A 22,746-nucleotide genomic window follows, 5' to 3' on the forward strand; every position below is an offset into this window, starting at 1 on the left:
GGTTTAAACTTTTTTTTCTCAGAACTTTGAATGAAATCCAATAAGCAGGGACATCAAATGTACATACACACAATTAAGGCCCTCAGCATCAATGGCTTCATTTCCTGGAGCAGACTACAGATGACTGGAATTAAACTCAGATATTACTAAGAGACAAGATAGAATCAGAGTTCATTGGAACGGAAAGTGCCCATAGAAGCCACTTTGTCTAATCCCTCATTTTACAAAAGAGGAACCAGAGACAATGAAAGGTTAAGGGACTTTCTCAGGACCCAAGATGATCATGGAAGAACTTAGTCTGAGGGTTAATGCAACACTCCATCCACCACCCACTCTGCAAGGACGAATCCTATTCCTGGGTCCATTTCTATCAAAGAATAGCTTTGAAATTATTGAAGCAAGAGGTTACAATAAATTAAAAAGACATCTTAAAGAGTTTTGTTTCCAAATATGAGAATTAGAAGACTTAAATGCTGATCACATGTCTAGAACAGAGGCCTTATAAGAATATTAAAGATCAATAATTTGTTTTGAATAGCTTTCAAGGTCTAATGATTAGCAATGTTATTAAGACTATTGAAAACTCAGTAAAGCATTCCCTAATTTAATTATTTTAGATGGCCCTTTTTTCCTGATCATAAAAGGAATACACATCTATCATAATAAGTTTGAAAAGACAAGGAAAAATGAAGAAAATATTAAGCAGTCATATCAAAATAAGGTCAAAGATAATATTGGTAATATTTTAGCACATTTATTTTAAAAATATATGTATATGTGAATATATAGATATAAAATAAGCTTACATATTAAGATAATATTGTATATAAAATTTTATATTCTGCAATTTCTCTTAGCATTAGACCATGAGCATCTTCCCACTGAATTTAAATTATTTCCAAAATATCATTAATGTGAAATCTATGTTTGGTTGTTATTAAAGTAATATAGTTTAAAGACATTATAATCAATACAATTATCACCTATAACTTTTGATCAATGGATTATGAAGGCATTGGATCAGGTAACTAATGCATTACATTGCTCCAAATAAAAAGTTTAAAACATATGTTTACAAGATAGTCTTTAAGAAAATTTAAATGTAAATGGCTAAAATTATTGGGCAAAACTGCATAATATTCCAGGAAATTACAGAAATAAAAATCCAGAGATAATATCTGCTACTATTATATGCAGGAACATTTGAAAAGATTTACAACATTACATCCTGACAGAGCACTGTCAAATCATGAGGGAACTCTGCTTACACAAGGAAGCAGCATCGGTGCAAACATTTAGTACCTGACTTACCACAGAAGTTTAATAAATGTTTGTTGAATGAATAAATGGGAATCAACTTATCAACATGTATCTAGACACATGAATATGATCATACTCTTTGACTGATAATCTTACTTAAGGAAATATATACAATACATACACTCAGGTACTCACTGCAGTTTTCTTAACGGAGAAAAATCAGTCACAACTAAATGTCCAAGACTAGTATAATGATTAAGTAAATGATATAGGTAATAAAGGATCATGAAGATAATTTTCAAATTAATTTAACAACTATACTAAAATTATAAATATCTTGCCTATAATTCTTAGTTTTAAATTATTGAAATATTTTTAAAATATTGGTGTATTTAATCTCTTGGTATAAGATTGTATTCAATTCTTTTAATGAAAGAATTGTTCATTTAAAATTTTTTTAAAAATCATTGCATTAAAAAATTTCAAGAAACCTTGGTGAATAAACCATTTTTTCTTCCAAAATATATTTTTATAGTCAAACTCAAAAGTATTACCTAGTTATTTGTCTCTAAATGTCACAGGGTCAAGACTTCCTTTGATAGTTACACCAATGGGGAGAGAAAGAGTCTTGATGTTCTGCTTTCCCAGTGCCCTGACTTAGCTCACTCTGTTTCCTCTGACCTACTCTCAGCCTAAGTAGTGGGAAATTTGTTAAAATGAATATACTTTAACATACACACACACACGACTTTAAGAGTGATAACCTTTCAAAAACAACCTAAGTCACAATACCTTTATGAGCTCTGGTGGCTCATTTCCTTCTTCCACCACAATTACGTGAGATCTTCCATTCCTTTCATTGTCCCGAATGCCATTGGCAACTTGGCTGGCCTTCAGACGCTCATACTTGTTGCACGAGGAACCACACCATTGGTAGATTTCCTAAAAGAAACAGACAGATCTTTTGACCCCAGTAATATATGGAGGACTTCAGGCCGACTATAAAACACATCACGATTACCTACAAAAACACAACGAAGAAACAAAAAACATTTACTAACCCCCAAAGCTATAAAAAATAAAATTAAAGAAATATAAGGTCACAGGAGACCAGACTTCAGGTGGTTAGCACATACAGGTATTTTACTATAAAGTTGTGTACCTGAAATTTATATAATGTTACTAACCAATGTTATTCCAATAAATTTAGTAATAAAATATTTTTAAATGATCTATTGTTGTTATACATATTTAATTTATACTTCATTCTGTATTGTGTTGCTCTCAGCTAGCATTATAAAATAAGCATTTTTAAAACATGAAAAATATAAATACATATCTCACCATTCTTTGCATAAGTAATCCACTAAGTACAACTTATGAAAATAAGCTTATATAGACTACATAAATTTAAAACAATAAATCTACCATATTTCAGAATGGTGGTCAACAATCTGCTATAGTAATATGCTCTTGATGATTATAAAAACTGATATAACACAGTTGTAAAGCAATGAAATAATTATTATCAAGAGACATAAAAGTTTTAGAACTTATGACCCAGTAGTATCACTATCCAAAATTTATGTTAATAAACTATTCATAAGCAGAAAAAAATCCACATATAGAAGGGTTTTCATTGTTATGTGATTATACTAGTGAGGCATTGGGAAGATATTAAATGTTCAATAATAGAATAATAGTTATATAAATTATGACACAGAAAATATAGATACTGAAATATCAAAGTTATATTTCAATAGCAATTTAGAGAAATAGAAACAGAACAGTGATATAGTATAAATTAAATAGATTATATTAGCTGATATTTATATTAAAATATATACTTTAGACTTGGATACAGTATTCAAAAGCTATACAAATATAAAATAACAATAAAGCATCATTTTCTCCATTGAATGTGGTTAACAAAAATGCAAAAGAGCAGTTTAATAGTACCTTGGCCTCGTGGGGTGTGGAAATGGGCATTATTACATACTCTGTGGGTGCTATAAACTGACATAGCTTTTCTTGAGGGCAGTTTGGCATCATATGAAAAAAATATGTTTTTAGAATAAAAAAATTTTACTCCTAAGAATCTATTCTATAGTAGTCAAACATGAGATACAAAAACAAAGAAATAAAACAAAAACTTTCCATCCCTAAAAGATGGCTGTATAAATGTCATTACATGGATACTGCAGACTACATTTCAGTGCTTGAAAATTGAGGAAAATATTTCAATACTGATGTAGAAAATTATCCAGGGTATATCATCAAGAATAAAATAAAGCCACAGCACTGGCCGGTTTGGCTCAGCAGGTTGAGCGTCGGCCTGCGGTCCAGAGAGACCTGGGTTCGGTTCCCACTAAGGGCATGTACCTCGGTTGCAGTTTGTCCCCGGCACTGGTTGGGTCGTGCGGGTGGCAACCACTCAATGTTTCCCTTTCACGTCAATGTTTTTCTCTCTCTCTCCCCCTCCCACTCTATCTGAACAAAATATCGAAAAATGTCTTCGGGTGAGGATAAAAAAATAAAATAAAATAAAGCCACAGAGCCCAACTGATGTGGCTCAGTGGATAGAGTGTCATCCTTTAAACTGAGGGGTCCTGGTTTGATTCTCAGTCAGGGCACGTGCCTGGGTTGTGGGCCTGATCCCAGAAGGGGGCGTGCAGGAGGCAGACAATCGATGTTTCTCTCTCACATTGATGTTTCTATCTCTTGCTCTAAAAAAATGAATAAAAACATATTTAAAATAAATAAATAAAATAAAGCCACAGAATAATATAGCTCCAATCAAGTAGAAACAAAATTATAGTCTTTGTTTCTGCATTTGTAGAAAAAGATTTTTAAAGACACAGTTTTAATACATGGGATCGGTCATGTAAATGCAGAAAGAAAGCCTTCAATTTTTACAGTATCTAGATCAGTGTTTTTTCCTTTTAAAAAAACAATGTCATTCATATTTATTAGGTACCTAATATGAGCTAGATGTTGGAGATAAAGAGGTGAATAAGAGAAAATAAGCAGGAGAAATTGACATGTAAACAATTAATGCCAATAATATATTTGCACTACATTTGGTTTTCAAAAGTTTCCACACATACTTCATCTACTCGGTCTTGGAGAGGGGGTTAGTATAGTGATTAAGTGTAAAAGAGACAGACCACTTACAGGCAACATGACTTTATGTTTGCAATTTTTAAAAGAGTTAAAAAATTAATAACAGCAAAAAATAGTGTACCCAAGATTCAAAGACACTGGCTGTTTTCTCTGACGAGACATTTCCAGTCCAGAGTCATTTTGTTATTCAGAAACAGTTTACGGCTGGCCTAAAGTGAGGCAGGCTCTCTGCCAGGCCCTGGGGGTGCAACGTGGAACCACATTGGCCTGCTACGGTCTCTCTGATGCCCTCACCCCATCCCGTTTCTGATTGATGTATTCCATATTTCTCTTTAAGAATAAATAGGTTTTAGGAATATGAGCCTTTATAAGAAGAAAAATAAAGACCTATGCTTTGCAATGCCTTCTACTCTTGACTTTGATTTAGTTATTCAACATGGTCAAGAGGCATTTTGTTTCTGTTTTTAAGAGAACTGTGCACTTCTAATATTTCCTCTCAAAACTTTTTCTACATCTGGGCATCTGGGCTCACATTTGGGGACCATTTGAATACTATGCCCAGGTTAGCAGTTACAAAGAGTGAAAACAAATGATTCCCAATAATCAGCCAACCTCTATTCACTGAACATTCATTCAAATCAGGAACAGAAGTAGAAAGGTGATTTTTCTGTTAATAATTATTTTTTTCAAGTTTAGTCGACTTTCAATATTATATTAGTTTTTGGTCTGCAGCATAGTGGTTAGAGTTTTTTTTTTTTTTTTTTTTTCTTTATTGATTTTAGAGAGAAAGGAAGGGAGAGGGAGAGAGAGAGATAGAAACATTGATGAGAGAGAACATTGATTGGCCGCCTCCTGCATGCCCTACACTGGGGATTTGGCTCACAACCTGGGCATGTAACCCAACCGGGAACCGAACCAGCAACCTCTTGGTGCATGGGTTGATGCGCAACCACTGAGCCACACCAGCTGGGAGGTTAGACATTTATATAATTTATAGAGTGATTCCCCCCTATAAGTCCAGTACCCCTGTGGTACCATACATAGTTATTAAAATATTGTTGACTATATACATCCTATTTAATAACTACCAATTTATACTTCTTTTTGTTGTTGTTATTAATCCTTACCTGAGGATATTTTAAGAGCTACATCAAAGAGTTTACAGCCTATTTTTTACTTCCAAGAGTTTTATGGTTTTGGGTCTTACATTTAAATCTTCAATCCATTTTGAGTTTATTCTTATATATGATGTAAGAAGTGTCCTAGTTTCATTTTTTTTTTGCTTGTATTTGTCCAGTTTTCTTACATCATTAATTAAATAGACTGTTTTTGCCCCATTGCATATTCTTGCCCCTTTGTCATAGCTTAGTTGAGCATATAGGTGTGTGTGTTTATTTCTGGGCTCTCTGTTCTGCTCCATTTTCTATATGTCTGTTTTTATGCCAGTACCAAGCTATTTTGATTACTATAGCCTTGTAGTATATTTGATATCAGGTAGCATGATACTTCCAACTTTGTTCTTCTTTCTTAAGATTGCTGTGGCTATTTGAGGTTTTTAATAGTTCCATGTAAATCTCAGGATTGTTTTAGTTCTATGGGAAAATGCCATTGGTATTCTGATAGGAATTGCATTGAATCTGTAGATTGCTTTAGGTAGTGTGAATATTTTAAAAGTGTTAATTCTTTCTATCCATGAACATGTTTATGCTTTCATTATTTGTATCTTCTCTAACTTCTTTCTTTCTTTCTTTTTTAGTATATAGTCAATTTATTATAAGTTACATCTTCCAATAACAGTCTTTACCCACACATAGAGATAGTCACCATTCAGCTAAACAACTTAATGGAAGAATTTTCTGTATTTAAGCTCTTTTATTTAAGAGCAATAGTTGGTAAATACCCATGAACTAATTTTGACATACTGTCTATTTTTATAAATAAAGCTTTTTGGCACATAGCCACACTCATTTGTTTACATATTGTCTGTGGTTGCTTTCATGCTACAATGGCAGAATTGAGTATAAACTGAGAACATTTGGCCTAGAAAGCCTAAAACATTTACTGTGTGACTATAGAAAAGTTTTCCAACTCTTATTCTAGGGTATTCAAAATATCACAAGATTAATGAATCAAAACCACTCTGAGATCCTAGAAACACTGAAAACAAAGAGTGAAACCATTTGGAAATGAAGAATGACAGCAGAAATAAAGCACACATTGGAAGGAATAAACAGTGGAGTAGAAAAAGCTGAGGACTGGATCAGTGAATTAGAAGACAAGGTAGAAAAAAATCACCCAATCAGAAAACCGAAAAGAAAAACAATTTAAAAACAGGAAGACAGCGTAACTGTGGGACAACTTGAAATGTAACAACAACATCCACATCATCGAGGTTACAGAAGAAGAAGGAAATGAGCAAGAGTTAGAGAATATATTTTAAGAAATAGTGACAGAAAACTTCTCTAATTTCTTTCTTCAATGTCATTATTTTTTGAGTACAGATCTTTTTACCTCCTTAGTTAAATTTATTTGTAGGTATTTTTTAAATGTAATTGTAAATGGGAATTGTTTTCTTAATCTCCTGTTAGCTTTTTTTTTTTTTAATCCTCACCTGAGGGAATGTTTTCATTGATTTTGGAGAGAGGAGGGAGGGGGAGAGGAGAAAGAGAGAGAAAATCAATTGTACTGGGATCAAACCTGAAACCCAGGTATGTGTCCTGACTGGGAATCAAACCTGTAATCTTTGGGTGTACAGGATGATGCTAGAACAAACTTAGTCACCCAACCAGGGCAACCTCTGTTAATTTCTTATTGGTGTATGAAAATAGGTCTGATTTCTGAATATTTATTTTGCATCCTGCTACTTTACTGAATTTATTTATCAGTACTAATCGTTTTTTGGTGACTCTTTAGAATTATCTTTATATAGTATCATGTCATCTGCAAATAATGACAGTTTTACTTCTTCCTTTCCTATTTGAATGACTTTTTTCTCTTTCCTTTTTTTTATTTTAAATTTTTTTGGTCTGATTGCTGTAGCTAGGAAGGAAAAAGGAAAGTGTTTTTTGAAAATACAGGTACCTGAGCCCTACCCTTAGGCAATCTCAGGTGTGTTTACTGAACACTTCCCAGGTGATTCTAGCATTCTCCCAGAGATGAGACACCCCCTCACCCCCCACCCTGATCTGGTCTCCCTGAGCAACTTGTTCCTGGCATAAATTACAGGGAACCTATAACATCTAATTATTTAATGCAGCCAAGCCGGCTATTCTCCTGAGTACATCTAAGCTTTTAGCTCTGATTCCTTTCCTACCTCAGTCCATGTGATTTTGCAAATAATTTTCTTCTCAGTAAGACTGAGAAAGCAAAATTCTATTTATATTACAGTGAAATTCAGTAGGTACATCAGAAGTTAGCTTTCTAGATTTTTCAGACTTATTAGCAACTTTCATTACTAATTTGCTCTTAATTTATATAATCATCTAACAAATGTTTGTTATCCCTACTTCAAAGAGATTATATAAAATCATACAACATTTTATCAGAATCTGCAAAGCATTATGGAAGCTTGGTAAATGTGTTTAAAAGTCAATTGTAGATAATAATAATTTTACAAACATAATTATTACTTAACTTAGAAAACTACAATATTCTATGGATCCTCAAATATTTTCTATGATATTACTTTGGGTTGGGGGTTTTTATGAGCAGTACTAATTCATAGATAAATTTAGTTGTAGTAAACATTTCTCACCATTGCTTAGAAACTACAGATTCTATCTTTAAAATAGCAAAACATATCTAAGAAACACACATAAATGTAATACAACTTTTAAGAGTGAAGTTTTCCCTTTTTTTTTTTATCCTCATCCGAGGACATTTTTCCGTTTTTTGTTCAGGAAGAATGGGAGGGAGAGAGAGGAAAAGAGAGAGAAACATCGATGTGAAAGGGACACATGGAGTGGCTGCCATCCGCACGACCAACCAGGCCCAGGACAAACTGCAACCGAGGTACATGCCCTTAGTGGGAACTGAACCCGGGTCTCTCTGAACCACAGGCCAACACTCCAACCGCTGAGCCAAACTGGCCAGGGCTGAAGTTCTCCTTTTAATTCAAAGCTGACTAAATCACTAAAGAAAGTGTTACAGAAAATTTCCTACTTTTGTGTTATGCTTACTCTTATAATTTTCACCTTGTTCTGCACTATTATTTCTATAAAAGTGACATCATATTTACTAGACTTAATTTACAATGGCTAATTCAGACAAGAAATGCAATAAAATATGGATTCTAATTATAAGCTGCTAGAAGCCAGAACTGTTATATTAATTAAAACACCTTTTTCATTCAATGCTAATTAATTTTTATGCAAATGTAGTCCATTCAATTATGGCAGCAGCACCTTCAAATGTGCTTTAAAATCCTAACCAGAATTTTAGCAACTCATTAAATTTGAATAATTTATATTCTACCAGGTATGGATAATGTGCTCAGGGCATTTCATTTTAACAAAGCTCTACTGTGCTGAAATACACGTGTGTAGTACTATTAATAAACGGCACCGCTTAACACTTACTCTATTTAGAGGGAGTTGGTTAAGACGACTTCACCACTCTGCACAAGGAGGCTTTGTACTCAACTGGCTCTGTGCTTGAAAACATTTCTTTTCTCTTTCACCTTATCCTGACTTTTAGAGGGAGTGGGCTGCAAAAATCAAATTTAGCATAGAGCAAAGAAATGTCTGAATTGATGTGATGGGTGGATCTGTATTATTACAAAAAAGTTTTCATTACACCTTAAGTTGTTTTATTTATAATACTTGACTGGGATTTAGAAGAAGTACCTTTCATAAACCTGATGTAACCGCACTAGACATGGAAAAACTGCAGTGCAAACATGGTTTCAGAGGCAACAATTTACCCTCTAAGAGCCTAAAGACTTTAACAACTCCACACTAAATGTTATATTTCTTTGGGTAAGAGAAATAAAAATTTCCTGTAAATATGGAAGTATCCACTCAATTCAGAATGAAGTCCACTTATATTTTGGCTGAAAACTGTTGCTGATGTACATACAGCCCATGAACACAATCTAGTAAAAGTTTGTCAAACTATAGTTACCTATTTTTTTTTTTTAAATCCTCACCCTCGGACATTTTTTTCCATTTTTTGTTCAGATAGAGTGGGAGGGAGAGAGGAAGAGAGAGAGAGAAACATCGATGTGAAAGGGACACATCAAGTGACTGCCACCCGCACAACCCAACCAGGGCCAGAGACAAACTGCAACTGAGGTACATGCCCTTAGCAGGAACCGAACCCGGGTCTCTCTGGACCGCAGGCCGACGCTCTAACCACTGAGCAAAACCAGCCAGAGCTAGTTAACTCTTAACATACAAACTCAAAGAAAACAAAATTGTTCTGAATAATTAGTAAAAGAAGAAATAGGGAGTAAAGACAACCTGTTGCTGGCAATTAATTTGATCCACTAGTAACAAGAAATAAAAGCAAGTGAGTGATATTTATAAAAACAACCATATTGGGGGCAAACTAGAGGTTTCTACCATTTCCCATAAACTATGTAGTCAGGGTTAACTAGTAAAACACCGCAGTGCAGCCAAACCTCCCTGGGGGACAGGAAATAAGAGCAGAGATAAAACAATGCTCAGCAGTGCCCTCGAAGGGAAGCAAGATCTCAGAGGCTGAGTTTAAAGGAACACCCCAAACAGCCACTGTGATGTTGACTCATAACATGTGCAAAGAATTCGGCATAGTTACACTTTTGTTCTTTTTTAAGTTACTTATTCTAAATACATCTAAAATCTTATCAAAGGAGAAGGGGGACCATACCTTGTCCTCTTCCTTGTTTCTACTGACTTTATTTTTTACTATGTTTAGTTTTTCCTCAGATCTAATTAACCAAATATAAAAATTCATTCAGATAGCCCTCTATGCTGGAAGTTCTCAAAACACAAATTAAAAAATAATAATGACTTGTGCGATACCTCCAGTATTCTACCTTTTTTTAAACTTCAAAACTTTAGGAAATGTTTTGTGGGTTTTTTTTGGGTAAACAAATAATTTATATCCTATTCTATTGTTGTTCAAAGCCAAGCCAACTCAGTATCTATCAATGGCATATATGTGTTTTTTTAAAAATGCCCCTGACAGAAGGATGGCAGATGAACGGAGTGAGTATGCAGGGCCACTGATGACTTGGTGACCAAAGAGGAAGCAATTATATGTGAACTAGGGCAGAGTAGTGATGATGGAAAGGAAGGGAAGAATCAAGCGATATTTGGTAGACTAAAGTCTACAAGACTGATCAACGATGCCCTTTGGACATAACTGGAGGACAGGGAAAGGGGGAAATGACTTGACAATTCCAATTTAGCAGCTGGTAGTGATGCCACTTACTGGGACAGGAGACAACTTTGGAAGGTTTTTGTTGTAGTGACAGTGAGAGTGGATAAAATTATGTCCTCTCTACTAGTCAAACTATTTGGCACAGCAACAAAGTTTTGTCATCAGTTTATCAAAAACCAATTCTGCCAGCCACATAAATTGTTGGCACAACTATATTTGACTCATTGGTTCTTCAAGCATAGAATCCCTGAATGTTCCAGCACCTCTAGACACATCCCATACAGAAGCGGTTCTCAGTGTTCACTACATATTGTAATAACCTGGAGGTGGGGCTTAATAAGTATTTACACCAAAGCCCCATCCCAAAACTTTAAAATCAATACCCTGAAGATCAAATCATAGGCATGGGTATTTTTAAAACCTACTCCAAATTATTCTAATGTGAAGTACTCTGACTTGTGTATGTATCTATGCCTCCCACCATTGACAGCACCCAGAGGTCAAAGGCTGTCTGGTTTTCACCCTTACACTCTATGAACCCAGCACATACTAAGCACAAAATAAATGCTACTCATTCCTACTTTCATCGATAGTAAATTTTAGAGATTTGGTTCACCTTCCCCATTATCTTTCCTGTTGCCTCAAGGTTCTCCCCTCACAAATCTAGTGGAATGCATTACTTTGGGGTAAGGTCGAACTTATCCAGAACAAAGACGATTTGAGTTATTAGTTTCAGAAATAGAATTTTTAAGTCATAAAAGTCTGAAAGCCAATGTTTTAATTTAAAAGAGCCTTGATTTTGTTCAAATTTTTTTTTCTGTCCCTACAACTTAGTGTGGCATGGGTAAAGCAAGGCAGAGTTCCTGAGCTGGGGGAGGGAAGAGGACGGGGGCTGCTGACAGACCAGAAAGGTCTTGCAGTGGTTATGAGGACAGATCAGAAGATCACAGTGAGTCCATGGATATTTTCCACATCTTGCGACAGAAGCCAAAACCCACAGCTCAAGAATCAATGAAATGGCCAGGCCTTAATGAAAGCTAGAGAGGAGTGAGGCCGAAGACTGCAAAGCAGACTCACTCAGTTCCATCCTCCACCCGACTCCCATGCCCAGGTCTTAGTATCGCACACGCATTCCACCCTTAGGGATATAAGAGGAGATGGGTGGGGTAAGTTGGAATTGCTTCAGTGGTAAACAAACTTCACCTTAATAAAGCAAGATTATTTTATTGTACACTTTCCTGGAATTTAAAGCTTGACTATATAGTCAGGTTGAGTTATACCTTTAAACACAGGACTGCATGAGACTGTGTGCTTTACATTGGAGAGCTGTCCGTCTGTTGAAACACATGTTGAATGATTTTAAGTTCTGGGCCATATACTAGAAACAAAGTGATAAGTGAGGTTACTAAGTGAATGGCAGGCAATGTGGAGAGTGCTGGAGGCAAGTCCTGCACGGTGACAGGAAAGTTAAGATAAGGTGTACCTCACTCTACATGGGTATGGCATGGGGCAGTGGAAGGAGAGGCAGAGGTCAAGGAACACATGATAAAAAAGGCGATATCTGAATTGAAAATCTCAGGAAGCTATATTTGATAATTGCTGGAGAAAGGTGACATGATGAGGAGAGTTTTCTAGGCAAAGAAACAGTGTGCTCAGAAGCAAAAGCATGACAACTTGAGGGAAAGTGCCACCCACAGGGTATCACGGTGAGAGAGAGGACAGGAAGGACTGAAGAGATGCTTAGGAGGTAGCATAGATGAGGCGCGGTGATTGGTTGCACAGGTAGCATTCAGGGGATGCTGTCGGGATGACTCCTGGGTTTGGGGGTTGAGGGCCTGAATGCGTGGTGGTGCTATATTCACAAGACAAAGACAATAAGGAGAAGTGGTTTTGGAATGAGAGGGTGAAGCTGAGGAGTTCCATTTTTAGACTAGTCACATTTGGGGTTCTCATGATGCAGGCAAGCTAAAACATCTGGAGACAGTCAGAAACACTGACACAGAGCTCAGGCAGGAGGTCTTCACCAGACTATGAAGTTGAGATTTACCAGTGGGTAAGTAGCTGAAGCTTTGGGTGAAGGTGAGTTTGCTCGGGAAGAATGTATAAATAAGGCAATGATCCAAAGTAGAATCCTTAAAAAACAAAAACAAACAAAACAACTTGAGGGGATGAGAAGACCATGTTCAGAAGAAGAACAAGTGGACTGAGTCCAGCTGGTGTGGCTCAGTGGTTGAGCGTCGGCCCATGCACCAAGAGGTCACCAGGTTCGATTCCTGGTCAGGGCACGTGCCCAGGTTGTGGGCCTGATCCCCAGTAGGGGGCATGCAGGAGGAGGCCAATCGATGGTCTATCTCTCTCTCTCTCCCACCCTTCCTCTCTCTCTGAGAAAAAAAAAAGTCAACAAAGGGGAAAAAAATCTTTTAAAATGTTAAAAAAAAAAAAGAGTGGACTAAAAGGGAGGGGAAACTGGGACCCAGGGAAAGAGTGAGGCTGATGGAGAAGGGAGTAATCAAGTGTCTCAAATGCAGCACAGGGAACGAGGGATAATGAGCAAAATATCCACTGGATTTAGCAGAAGGCACTATGGCTGCAGGAAGAACAGTTTCAAAGAAACAGTGGGAGGGAAAGTCAGAAAATGTGTGCTGGAAATCAGCTGATAAATGAGGAACTGTGGACTGCTTTTCCAAAGCCGCATGACTGAACAATGAGAGAGGGGTGATGGATTATAAATAGCAAGGGGGTTAGGGCAAAGCTGCATAACTGACCAAACAAGTTAACAAGAAAGCAGGACACGCAGACTCACCGCTCCGGGGGATCGAATTCTCCATTAGTGGCTGGCTTGGACACATAGTTCCAAAGGAGTCAACTCCAGATACCAAACTTTGAGAATGTGGGCTTTTTTCACATTCTGTAGTTATGGATGTTTTGTTGCAATAGGTTTATATGTGATTTTATTACTTAATATCTACAAATACCTTATATCTTTAAAAATAGTGGGAAAATAATGATGTATAGATTCACCAATATCAAAATATATGGTTCAAAAGTATTTTTCAAAGATTCAGTGAATTTCAAACTGCTGGGATCTAGCCATGTTCCATATTATTTTCTGAAAATACACTAAATATAAGACAACCTATCCAAATCATCCTCTAAAATGTTGACAATTTTCAGAATTTTCAAAGTGGTTAAACAGATAATTTTGCAATCTCATGCTTTAAGTTGAGGACGTTACATTGTCACATCTAGGGGGTTTTTACTGTCATCTAAAATCCTATCACAGTAAATGTCTTTAAGGTATACAGCACATGATATTAATAATAGTGATTATTTATCAAGAAAGCTGAATTCTCTCAAACTCAATCAAGATATAGGAGGTAGGATATATCTATAACCTTTGTGTTGGCCAGGTGGCTTTAGCTGGGAGACAGCTTTGAATGTCTATACTGTTTTCATACCTGGGTAAACAAATGAAGAAACTGCACGAGTTTCCTTTCGTGCTGTCTAATGCAGAAAGTGGTCACAAAATAATTCAAATTAAAATGTTATGGTAAAGAAAATTTTGGTTCAATACTTCTTTGTTTACTCTGACACACCCAGAAAATAAAGTCTCTAAGGTAACTCCAAGATTTTATCACCATTTAGTTACTTTTGGCCACATACCAACTGGTTAAAGGTTAGATAACAAACACAGATCATGTGGGTATTTGTTCCATTGTACTTAGGAATCCAGTGCTTGCGTCCTACTGCGTTATCCCTTTAAGAAACTTCCACAACAGAAGAGATCATCAAACTCAAGTATCTCTGCAACAAATTCATTCCACATGTCTCTAACCAGGCACGAGAGCAGGTGACAACTTGAAAGTTGTTAAGGATAATTAACTATATAAAATAAAGATAATTTACTACTAAATAGATGAAGTTCCTTGAACCTTATACTAGAGACTTTGTCCTTCTTTTATGAGCCTTGATGTGTGGGTCATACTCCCATGGGCAGGCCTCATCGATGGGAAGAGACCATGTGTTACTAGAACAACAATCTACCACAGTACCCAACTATTAGCCCACTGAGGACACTCAGTTAATACTTGTTCAGCAAGCCCTGGCCAGTTTGGCTCAGCAGTTAGAGCAGAGGCCCTCGGACCGGGTTCAATTCCCGGTCAAGGGCACGTATCTAGGTTGTATGTTCTATCCCCAGCCCACTGGGGCTGGGCAGGAGGCAATCAAACCAATCGATTCGTCTATGTCTCTCTCTCTCTCTCTCTCTTTCTCTCTCTCCCCCTTCTTCCCTCCCTCACTTCCTCCCTTCTACTCTGTAAAAATCAATGGAAAAATAACCTTGGATAAGGATTAACAAAAAATAAATTAAAATAAAAAATAAAATCATTGTTAAAAAAGTATTTTTTTCAACAAAATGAATAATTTCATCCATAGTACTATTTTCAGTGACTTCTAAGCCAGATTAGACCTATTCTATTCTAAATTCAGCAGATTCAGAAGCTCTTACGAGATACCCTACCACATTCACGCAGTGAGGGCAAAGACATGTGGGAGGTATAAACAACCCAGACCCTAGCCCAGGTCACTGCTCAACCTGTACTGATGCAAGTGACTTGCTCCCACCCTCTCAGGCTGATTTTCTTCTTGCAAAAGTGGGATGATAGCTGCTATCCCCATAAGTGACTATGTGTCAGACAAGCCTGAATCATAGCCAACTAGTTAAAAATGACATTAGAAATCAGAGTCAAGATGAAAAAATGAACAAGGAAATTAAGGCTAGAAGAGGTTAATGACTTGCTCAAGATCAAAAAGGACATAGATGATACTTGATATTTGTACTTGTGCCTCTTCTTCTAATAATCCTAAAATAATTAAAAAGTGTGAGGTAGTATGGTGCATGTGTGTGTGTGTGTGTGTGTGTGTGTGTAAGGGACATTGCCCAAAACTCTTTGGGCAGGCTGCTTAGACTCATACTGTATCTGCTTAAAATTCTGAAACTTTTTATCCCTGGGGGAATCAATTTTTCCCCTTAAGCAATGTTTTCCTACACACAATTAGAGACAAAAATAATTAGAGGAAACTCTGTTCAGAGAGAAGGGGAAATATATTACAAATTATTCAATTTCTGTTCTATGGTAGGAAGAACTAAATCACTATGCCATTCTAAACCTTTCAAAGAAAATAAAAACTTTGAAGTCCCACTTTGTGACATTTCAATACTAGCCAATGACTCATATGATACACCTGCGTCTCACATAAACATGACCTCTTTTCAGTGTGTAGAAAAAGTGATTATGTTTCATGACATGAACATCAGATTTGATCTGAAGGCAACTTACTTTCCTTTTCAAGTCTACACATGCATATAACACTTACGGTGCCAAGGTCAATGATGAAGCAGTCACCCATGTTGAAACTGTCCCAGCTCAGGGGAACTTCTGTAGCCCTGACCACTCTACGACCCTTGACGTGCAGGAGCCTCCGGGCGGTCAGGTCATTGGTGAGAACATGATTTAGTCCAGATGCCACACCTCCAGCCTGATCAGTGAGAGGGGACAGAAAACAAAACAAAACAGATGAGGCTTCTAACTAGACACAGCCATGTATAAACCACAGGTGTGTGCGCCAGAACGGCCTGCCAAGCCAAGAGAAAGCCTCCTGGGTGCATGGGGAAAATTAAATAGGAAGGAGAGAATTCCTTGGCAAATCAACAGGTTTTTCAAAAAGTTTTTAGGCTCTGTCTTCCCCATTTCAACACTCAATTTAATACTGCAAGTTTTTACTGAGAACTGTCAGTGTATAAAATCTGCTACATAAAAAAAAGGCTGTAGCTCTTGTCCTCTGGGAACTAATTATTCTCCAGTCGTGGTGTGAGAAGGTAGACAAGAATTTCAAGAAAAAAAGCAACAGGAAGTTGGAGGAGAGTCAAAGGTAACAAATACAGATGAGGAGCACCCAGAGAATGAGGTACCCCAAAGTGCCCACTGTCACAGCGTTAGGAGAGAGGGGGGGAGTTAAGTGCTGGCCAGGTATGGACTCCTTCCATGTATGGTCCTTGTTTATACATTTAAAAAAGTCACCTGTATTATGCATTTCTTTTTTAGTAAAAAGAGTTTACTAAATATGCCAGGCCAAGGCAGTTATAGTTGACACAAGAGAGATGAAGTATCTTAGTTGTACATCCCAAACCCAAAACGAAACAAAATAAAATTAAGAAATGCTGAAAAAATATTGACTGTATCAAGTACATCTTGTTGCATTATTTAAAATTAGTTTTTAGCTTTACATTTTTTTCCTAATTAAATGTTAGAAAAAAAATCATATTTTATTACTATACAACTAATTATGAGCCAAATGTATAATAAAGATACAGTGCAAACAGATCTCTTTTATTGCCCAAAGGCCTCCTATGATAATATGGTACAAACAATTAAAAGTATATGAAACATATAAAATAATCCAACTAAATAAATGTAAGTTTTCATCCTATATATACTGTTCTTGGCCATTTCCATTTTTTTCAGTAAGTACTTTGTGATCTAATAAAAAAATAGTATAAGAACACTGCAATCTGAAATATGTTATAAAATATAGACTAGACTGAGGATACCTATACAACATTTAGGCTAATTTCATATGGTGAACCATCAGAATGCTTATAATCTTTGAACATTTAACAGTATTTTAAAAACAAATTTTGTCTCTAGCATTTGATGCCAAAAACGCATAAAAGAAAAACTAAGTTTTACCTAGCTTTCCATCAGACGGTAAGCAGTTCTGCGAATTCTGTTTGAAACAACCCTAGGATTCCCGGCCTCTTTCTCTCTCTTCCACAGAATGAAACCAAGGGGGATGTTTTATTCAACAAGATCCTGTAAACCTATGGCACCATTAGTACACCTTTCCTGGCTGACAGATAGCAGGTAGCTGCTACTGACAATCATGGCTGAGGGCTGGGACTTTTGAGTTTGGGAAAAGTGTGATTAACTGGAGATTTAATATGAGGGAGCAGTGGTAAGTAATAGTCCTCTACCTCCTAAAACACCTCACGGAGGACAAACCTCAAGTCAATGAAATGACATGAGAAGAAGACCGTCTTCATGTTTCCTAGCCGAATCTTGACATGACATAGAACAACTAATACGGTTGTTGCTGACTTAGTAACTGCAAGCTTTGTCAAGTTTTCCCTATTTCAAACAGACATAAAAAGTTTTGTGCTGACATTTTAACCATTTATTTGTATTGAGAGTGTCCCAGTATGATGGTCACCAGCTTAGGCACTGGAGTTAGATGGTCACCCACACTCCCATACTAGCTATCAGGCCTTGGCAAGTTACATGGTCTCTCTACGCTTCTGTTTATACTGATTTTAATGGGATGATAATGATAGAAACCGCACCACAGGCTGTTGTTTAGATTAAATGGGATAATGTTCATGAAGTGCTTAGCACATTGCTTTAAGTATAAAACTAAGTATAACATAATAGTCTTTGCTATTCTGGGTGGTAAATTATCTCTGCTTCTACATTTCCTATCAAGTATTGTTGCAACTGCAACACACTAGTGATAAGACAGTGAACGGATTATTTTGCTGATAAATTTGATCTCTGTTTGCAAATATCCTTTTTCTAAAAAAAGTGCTGATTCATAGTGGTTTTAATATTGATAATTAGAATACAATTACCTAATAATTGTAAAATTACTTTTATTATGCCCACTTTTAAATATGTACTCAGAAGTTTGATTTCAGAAGTCCTGCAAATAACCAGAAAAGTTAATAACATACATTCCTACGTGATTGTGTCTATACTATATAGGCATTTTATTTTTGAATTTAATCCTTAATCCTTACAACACTTATATGAGAAAGCTGTTGTTATACCCATTGCACATCTGAGAAAACTGAGCACAGAAAGCTTACATACTTACCCTGAGGCAAACCAGTACTATGTGGCCAAAATGGGTTCATAACCAGTATGATGGGATAGCACATGCTTTTAGTAACTATAAGACACAACTTTTTCAAAATGTTGGTTTCACTGACATAAAGGATCATTTGACATAAACTGTAGAAATTCATGTGAATTAAATCAAATGAGAGGTAATAGTTCCATATTTAGGGTGGTTGATATCTTAGAGTGAAAAAATGATTTTGAGAGAGATATGAGAACTTGGGTTTTGCCTGATCTTCATGGCATCACAAATTATTCAACTAAGTCTCTGATCAGGTAAGAGTAAAAATAAACCCTGGCACCGTCGTGGGCAAACTTAGTATACATTCAGAATTCCAGTTTAGCTCTGAGGTCTTAGAGCTTCACTAGGCAAATATTCTTGAGAGGAGAGATGGGGTCTGCAGAGCACCTATTGGAGCATGTTTGATTTTGAAAAGGATTGTTTCTAAAATGTTTGTCGAGGGAGGGTATTCCTCACACTTTATCTGAACACTTCTGGGGAATGGGGATGGTGAAGGATGGCGAGTTTGCAAAGGTCACTGGGAGGTTTCCCCCCAAAATCTAGCTGTTACTGACAATGGCCTTATAAGGACAGACAACTTAACACTTTGTCTTTGTTTTACTTTAATTAAAGAAAATAAAACTATTTGATGATGACTGTTTCAGGCCAATATGCACAGACTGTGTGTACTGTGTGTATGTGCATTTGAATTTGTGGGGCAGAAGCACATGTTCAGTCAATGGTTTCACGTGTATGATTTCCAAGGTCAAACCACACTGTACAGAAACATGTATGTAGTTCTTTGCATTAACTGAAGTTATAATTGTTATAAATACTGTGTTAAGATATTCTAGAACAATTGAGATTCCCATGTCATGGGTTATTTGCAGCAAATTCAGAGATTCTCCAGAAAATCAAAAACTCTTTAATATCCAATTTACCAATATTTAATTATTGAAGTAATTTTACTTCAATAATTCCTTGTGACAACATAACTGAAAGCTCTGGACTGTATTAAAAATCAACCTATTAAGTGACCTAAAATCAGAATAGTTCACATTTGTCCATTTACTATGTGTCCAGCAGGTCCTGGTGATACATCAGGGAACAAAACAGATTAACCAAAAACAAAATGCAAAACTCTGCCCTTGATGTACTTGCACTCTGGGAAGACATGAGGTGTGGAAGGATAAGAAAGAGGAAGGGGGTCAGAACAGAAACAGAGAGCTGCTCACCTTGTATTTCAGACCTCCTTTGAAATAGCGAACAAAATCGGTCGACTCGTAGCCTTGGAGCTCCCTGCTCTGCACTGGTTTGCCGCCCAGATAGTCATCCATCTGCACGGTGAAGATGGCAGCAGCCGTACTCTCATCCTGGGAACACTCCTTTCCTGCAACAGCCAATGACAGCGCCCCATTGACAAGCAAGGCAAAGACTTACGGCCGAGTTTCTGACATTAAAAAGCAAACAGAAACTCAGAAATTTTCTTTGAACTACATATCAGCACAGTAAATCATCTTCAACGGGACAATCTTTTAGCAGAAATGGTGTGATGGAAAATATGCTGCTGCTAATAACCAAAAGAACTGTTTTGTTCTGGCTTTCCATTTCTTTTTAAAATTAAAAAACAAACACCACTGCCTGAAGATGCTCAGGAAGACATAACCGTATATTCTAGGAGGGTTCAGATGTAGTTGGTCAGTAAGATCAGGTTACGAAAACAGTTTGCAATTATTTTAGGCATCCAATATGTCAATATGTTTGTATCTGTAAGGAATGTGAACAGCATAGGTCAGAGCTAAACAACTTCAGAAAGAAAAGTGGTTGTTAGAATTGAAATGATGGCAACTTGACCTTACCCTTATTTTTGAGTCCCACTGACCCCACTTCACTATCCTAATGGTATAATATTCTCTGAAGGAAAAGGGCGAATGAAGGAACACACACACTAACACCTCTTGAATGTTAATGTATGCATTGCTATCCCAGGAATGTAACATCAAACACATTTAATTTTTACGGTTGTGATTCAGATCCCATCCAGGCAACCTCACTGAGGTAGAAACACCAATTCTTAAGAACCAGCGTCCTCACGTACATAAAATCCAGAGCCAGGACAGTCCTGAGGGGAACTCAAATGTTATAAAAGACACTCCAAACCACTTACTAGATCTGAGCTGTGGGACAGTCATAAATAATTGTAGAGATGGTAATAGCTAACATTTATACATTTATAATACCTTGGCTATGGGCCACTGTGTTAGCATTTTATATGGATGATCTCAGTTAATTTTTAAGCAACCCCTTGAAGCAGAAACGATGTTCTACCACATCACAACAGAGGAATGGGAGGCTGAGTGATGCCAAGGACCTTCCCTGAGGTCGTCAAGTTGACCTTTGGGAGAATACCACCCACAGCCAGCTTTCCATGGCTCTGAAGCACAGCCTCTTAGAAACTCCAATATTAGATTTTTTTATACCCAGACTCTCATTAGCAGTACAGTTTTGTGGTAATAAGGGTATGTCATTTTCCTTCATGAATAACTGATGCATAAAAGTTTAGAAGCTGCAGCAATACTATAGTTCACCTGAAACCCCAGTTAAGGACATACACTAAAGTTGCAGAAAGGAACTCAGTCAGTGATACTGAAGAAAGAATTGGATTGGATTTCTTTACATTTCCTCTTACTTTCAAAGGGGACCTGTGTTGCAAGTATCTCCTCGGCAAAAATTCAGTAGCTAGAAGAGTGTCATGGCAAATTGTGTGCACTTGTTGTGGTCAAAGAAAATTATGTAACACACATAAAAAAACACACAAGTATTTTGCAGTCCCAAAGGACTCCTTAAGCTCGCTTTCCCATCCATAAATGAGAATACTAATAGAGTCATACAGGTAGATTTGTACAGTGATGCTTTAAAAGGAAAACTTCAATCAAGGTTAATACCAAGCCATTAAGGATGATGTTTTGACTTAAACATTCTCACTTGAGTACAAGTTGAAACCTGAGTCTCTTTAGCTAGAAGTAAATGGACAGGCATGCAATTAATGAATGGATGGGAAGAAAGTTCATTAAAGTATACTATCACTTGATTTCATGTACTCTGCTAGGCCAGGAAATACCAGTATAAATAAGTCAGAGGCCTTGCTCTAAAGAGCTTGGAAGATCTTTAATGAAGCCAAAAGTAGTCTTTGAATGTGAAAACCAGAATCAAATTCAGTTGTATCTACACGATCAAATCCTAGCAAGTAGTCAGAATTTATGATTGTTTTGTGCTGTTGTTTTATATTGTTACATTATTGTATATATGCTGTAAACTTCCTAAAATTGTTTTAGGGATGTGACTTTATATGTAAAACATAAATTAGCCCAGCTGGTATGGCTCAGTGGTTGAGTGTCAACTCATACACCAAGAGGTTGCTGGTTGGACTCCTGGTCAGGGCACATGCCCAGGTTGTGAGCCAAGTCCCCAGGGGCATGCAGGAGGCAGCCAATCAATGTTCTCTCTCATCGATGTTTCTATCTCTCCCTCTCTCTCCCTCTCCCTTTCTCTCTCTAAAAATCAATAAAAAAAAAAAATTAAGAAAAAAACATAGATTAAAAGGGAGGTTTAATAACAAGGTTAATCAAATGGCCATTCATGATTTTAAAAAAGGGCCCTGGCCGGTTTGGTTCAGAAGTTGAAGCATCAGCCTGTGGACCAGAGAGGCCCGGGTTCGGTTCCCGCTAAGGGCATGTACCTCGGTTGCGGTTTGTCCCCGGCTCTGGTTGGGGTTGTGTGGGTGGCGACCACTCGATATGTCTCTCACATGTTGATGTTTCTATTTCTCCCTCTCTCTCTCTTTCTCTCTCCCTCCTCTCTCTCTCAGGATGAATGCAAAAAATGTCCTCAGGTGAGAATAAAAAAAAAAAAGAACTTTTGCTAAGTTAGGAACAAGGGAACATCCTCAACTTGATAAATAGGTTCAACAAAAAGCATACAGCTAATATAATTCTGAATGGTGAAAGACTGAATACCTTACCTAAGACTGGGAACAAATGACATTTC

General features: G+C 36.8%; 1 protein-coding gene across 1 annotated transcript in view; it reads right to left on the bottom strand.

The window, feature by feature from the left end:
* SCIN (scinderin) overlaps nt 1–22,746 on the bottom strand; it is an 85,774-nt gene that overhangs the window by 57,582 nt on the left and 5,446 nt on the right. Inside the window, exons 2-4 of the mRNA XM_036246555.1 lie at nt 19,935–20,089; nt 16,123–16,284; nt 2,053–2,202 (exon numbers count right to left, since the gene is read on the bottom strand). Coding sequence (XP_036102448.1) covers nt 2,053–2,202; nt 16,123–16,284; nt 19,935–20,089 — 467 coding nt within the window. The remainder of the gene's footprint in view (nt 1–2,052; nt 2,203–16,122; nt 16,285–19,934; nt 20,090–22,746) is intronic.

This window comes from Molossus molossus, unplaced genomic scaffold (genome assembly GCF_014108415.1).
Source record: "Molossus molossus isolate mMolMol1 unplaced genomic scaffold, mMolMol1.p scaffold_m16_p_7, whole genome shotgun sequence".
Lineage (NCBI taxonomy): Eukaryota > Metazoa > Chordata > Mammalia > Chiroptera > Molossidae > Molossus > Molossus molossus.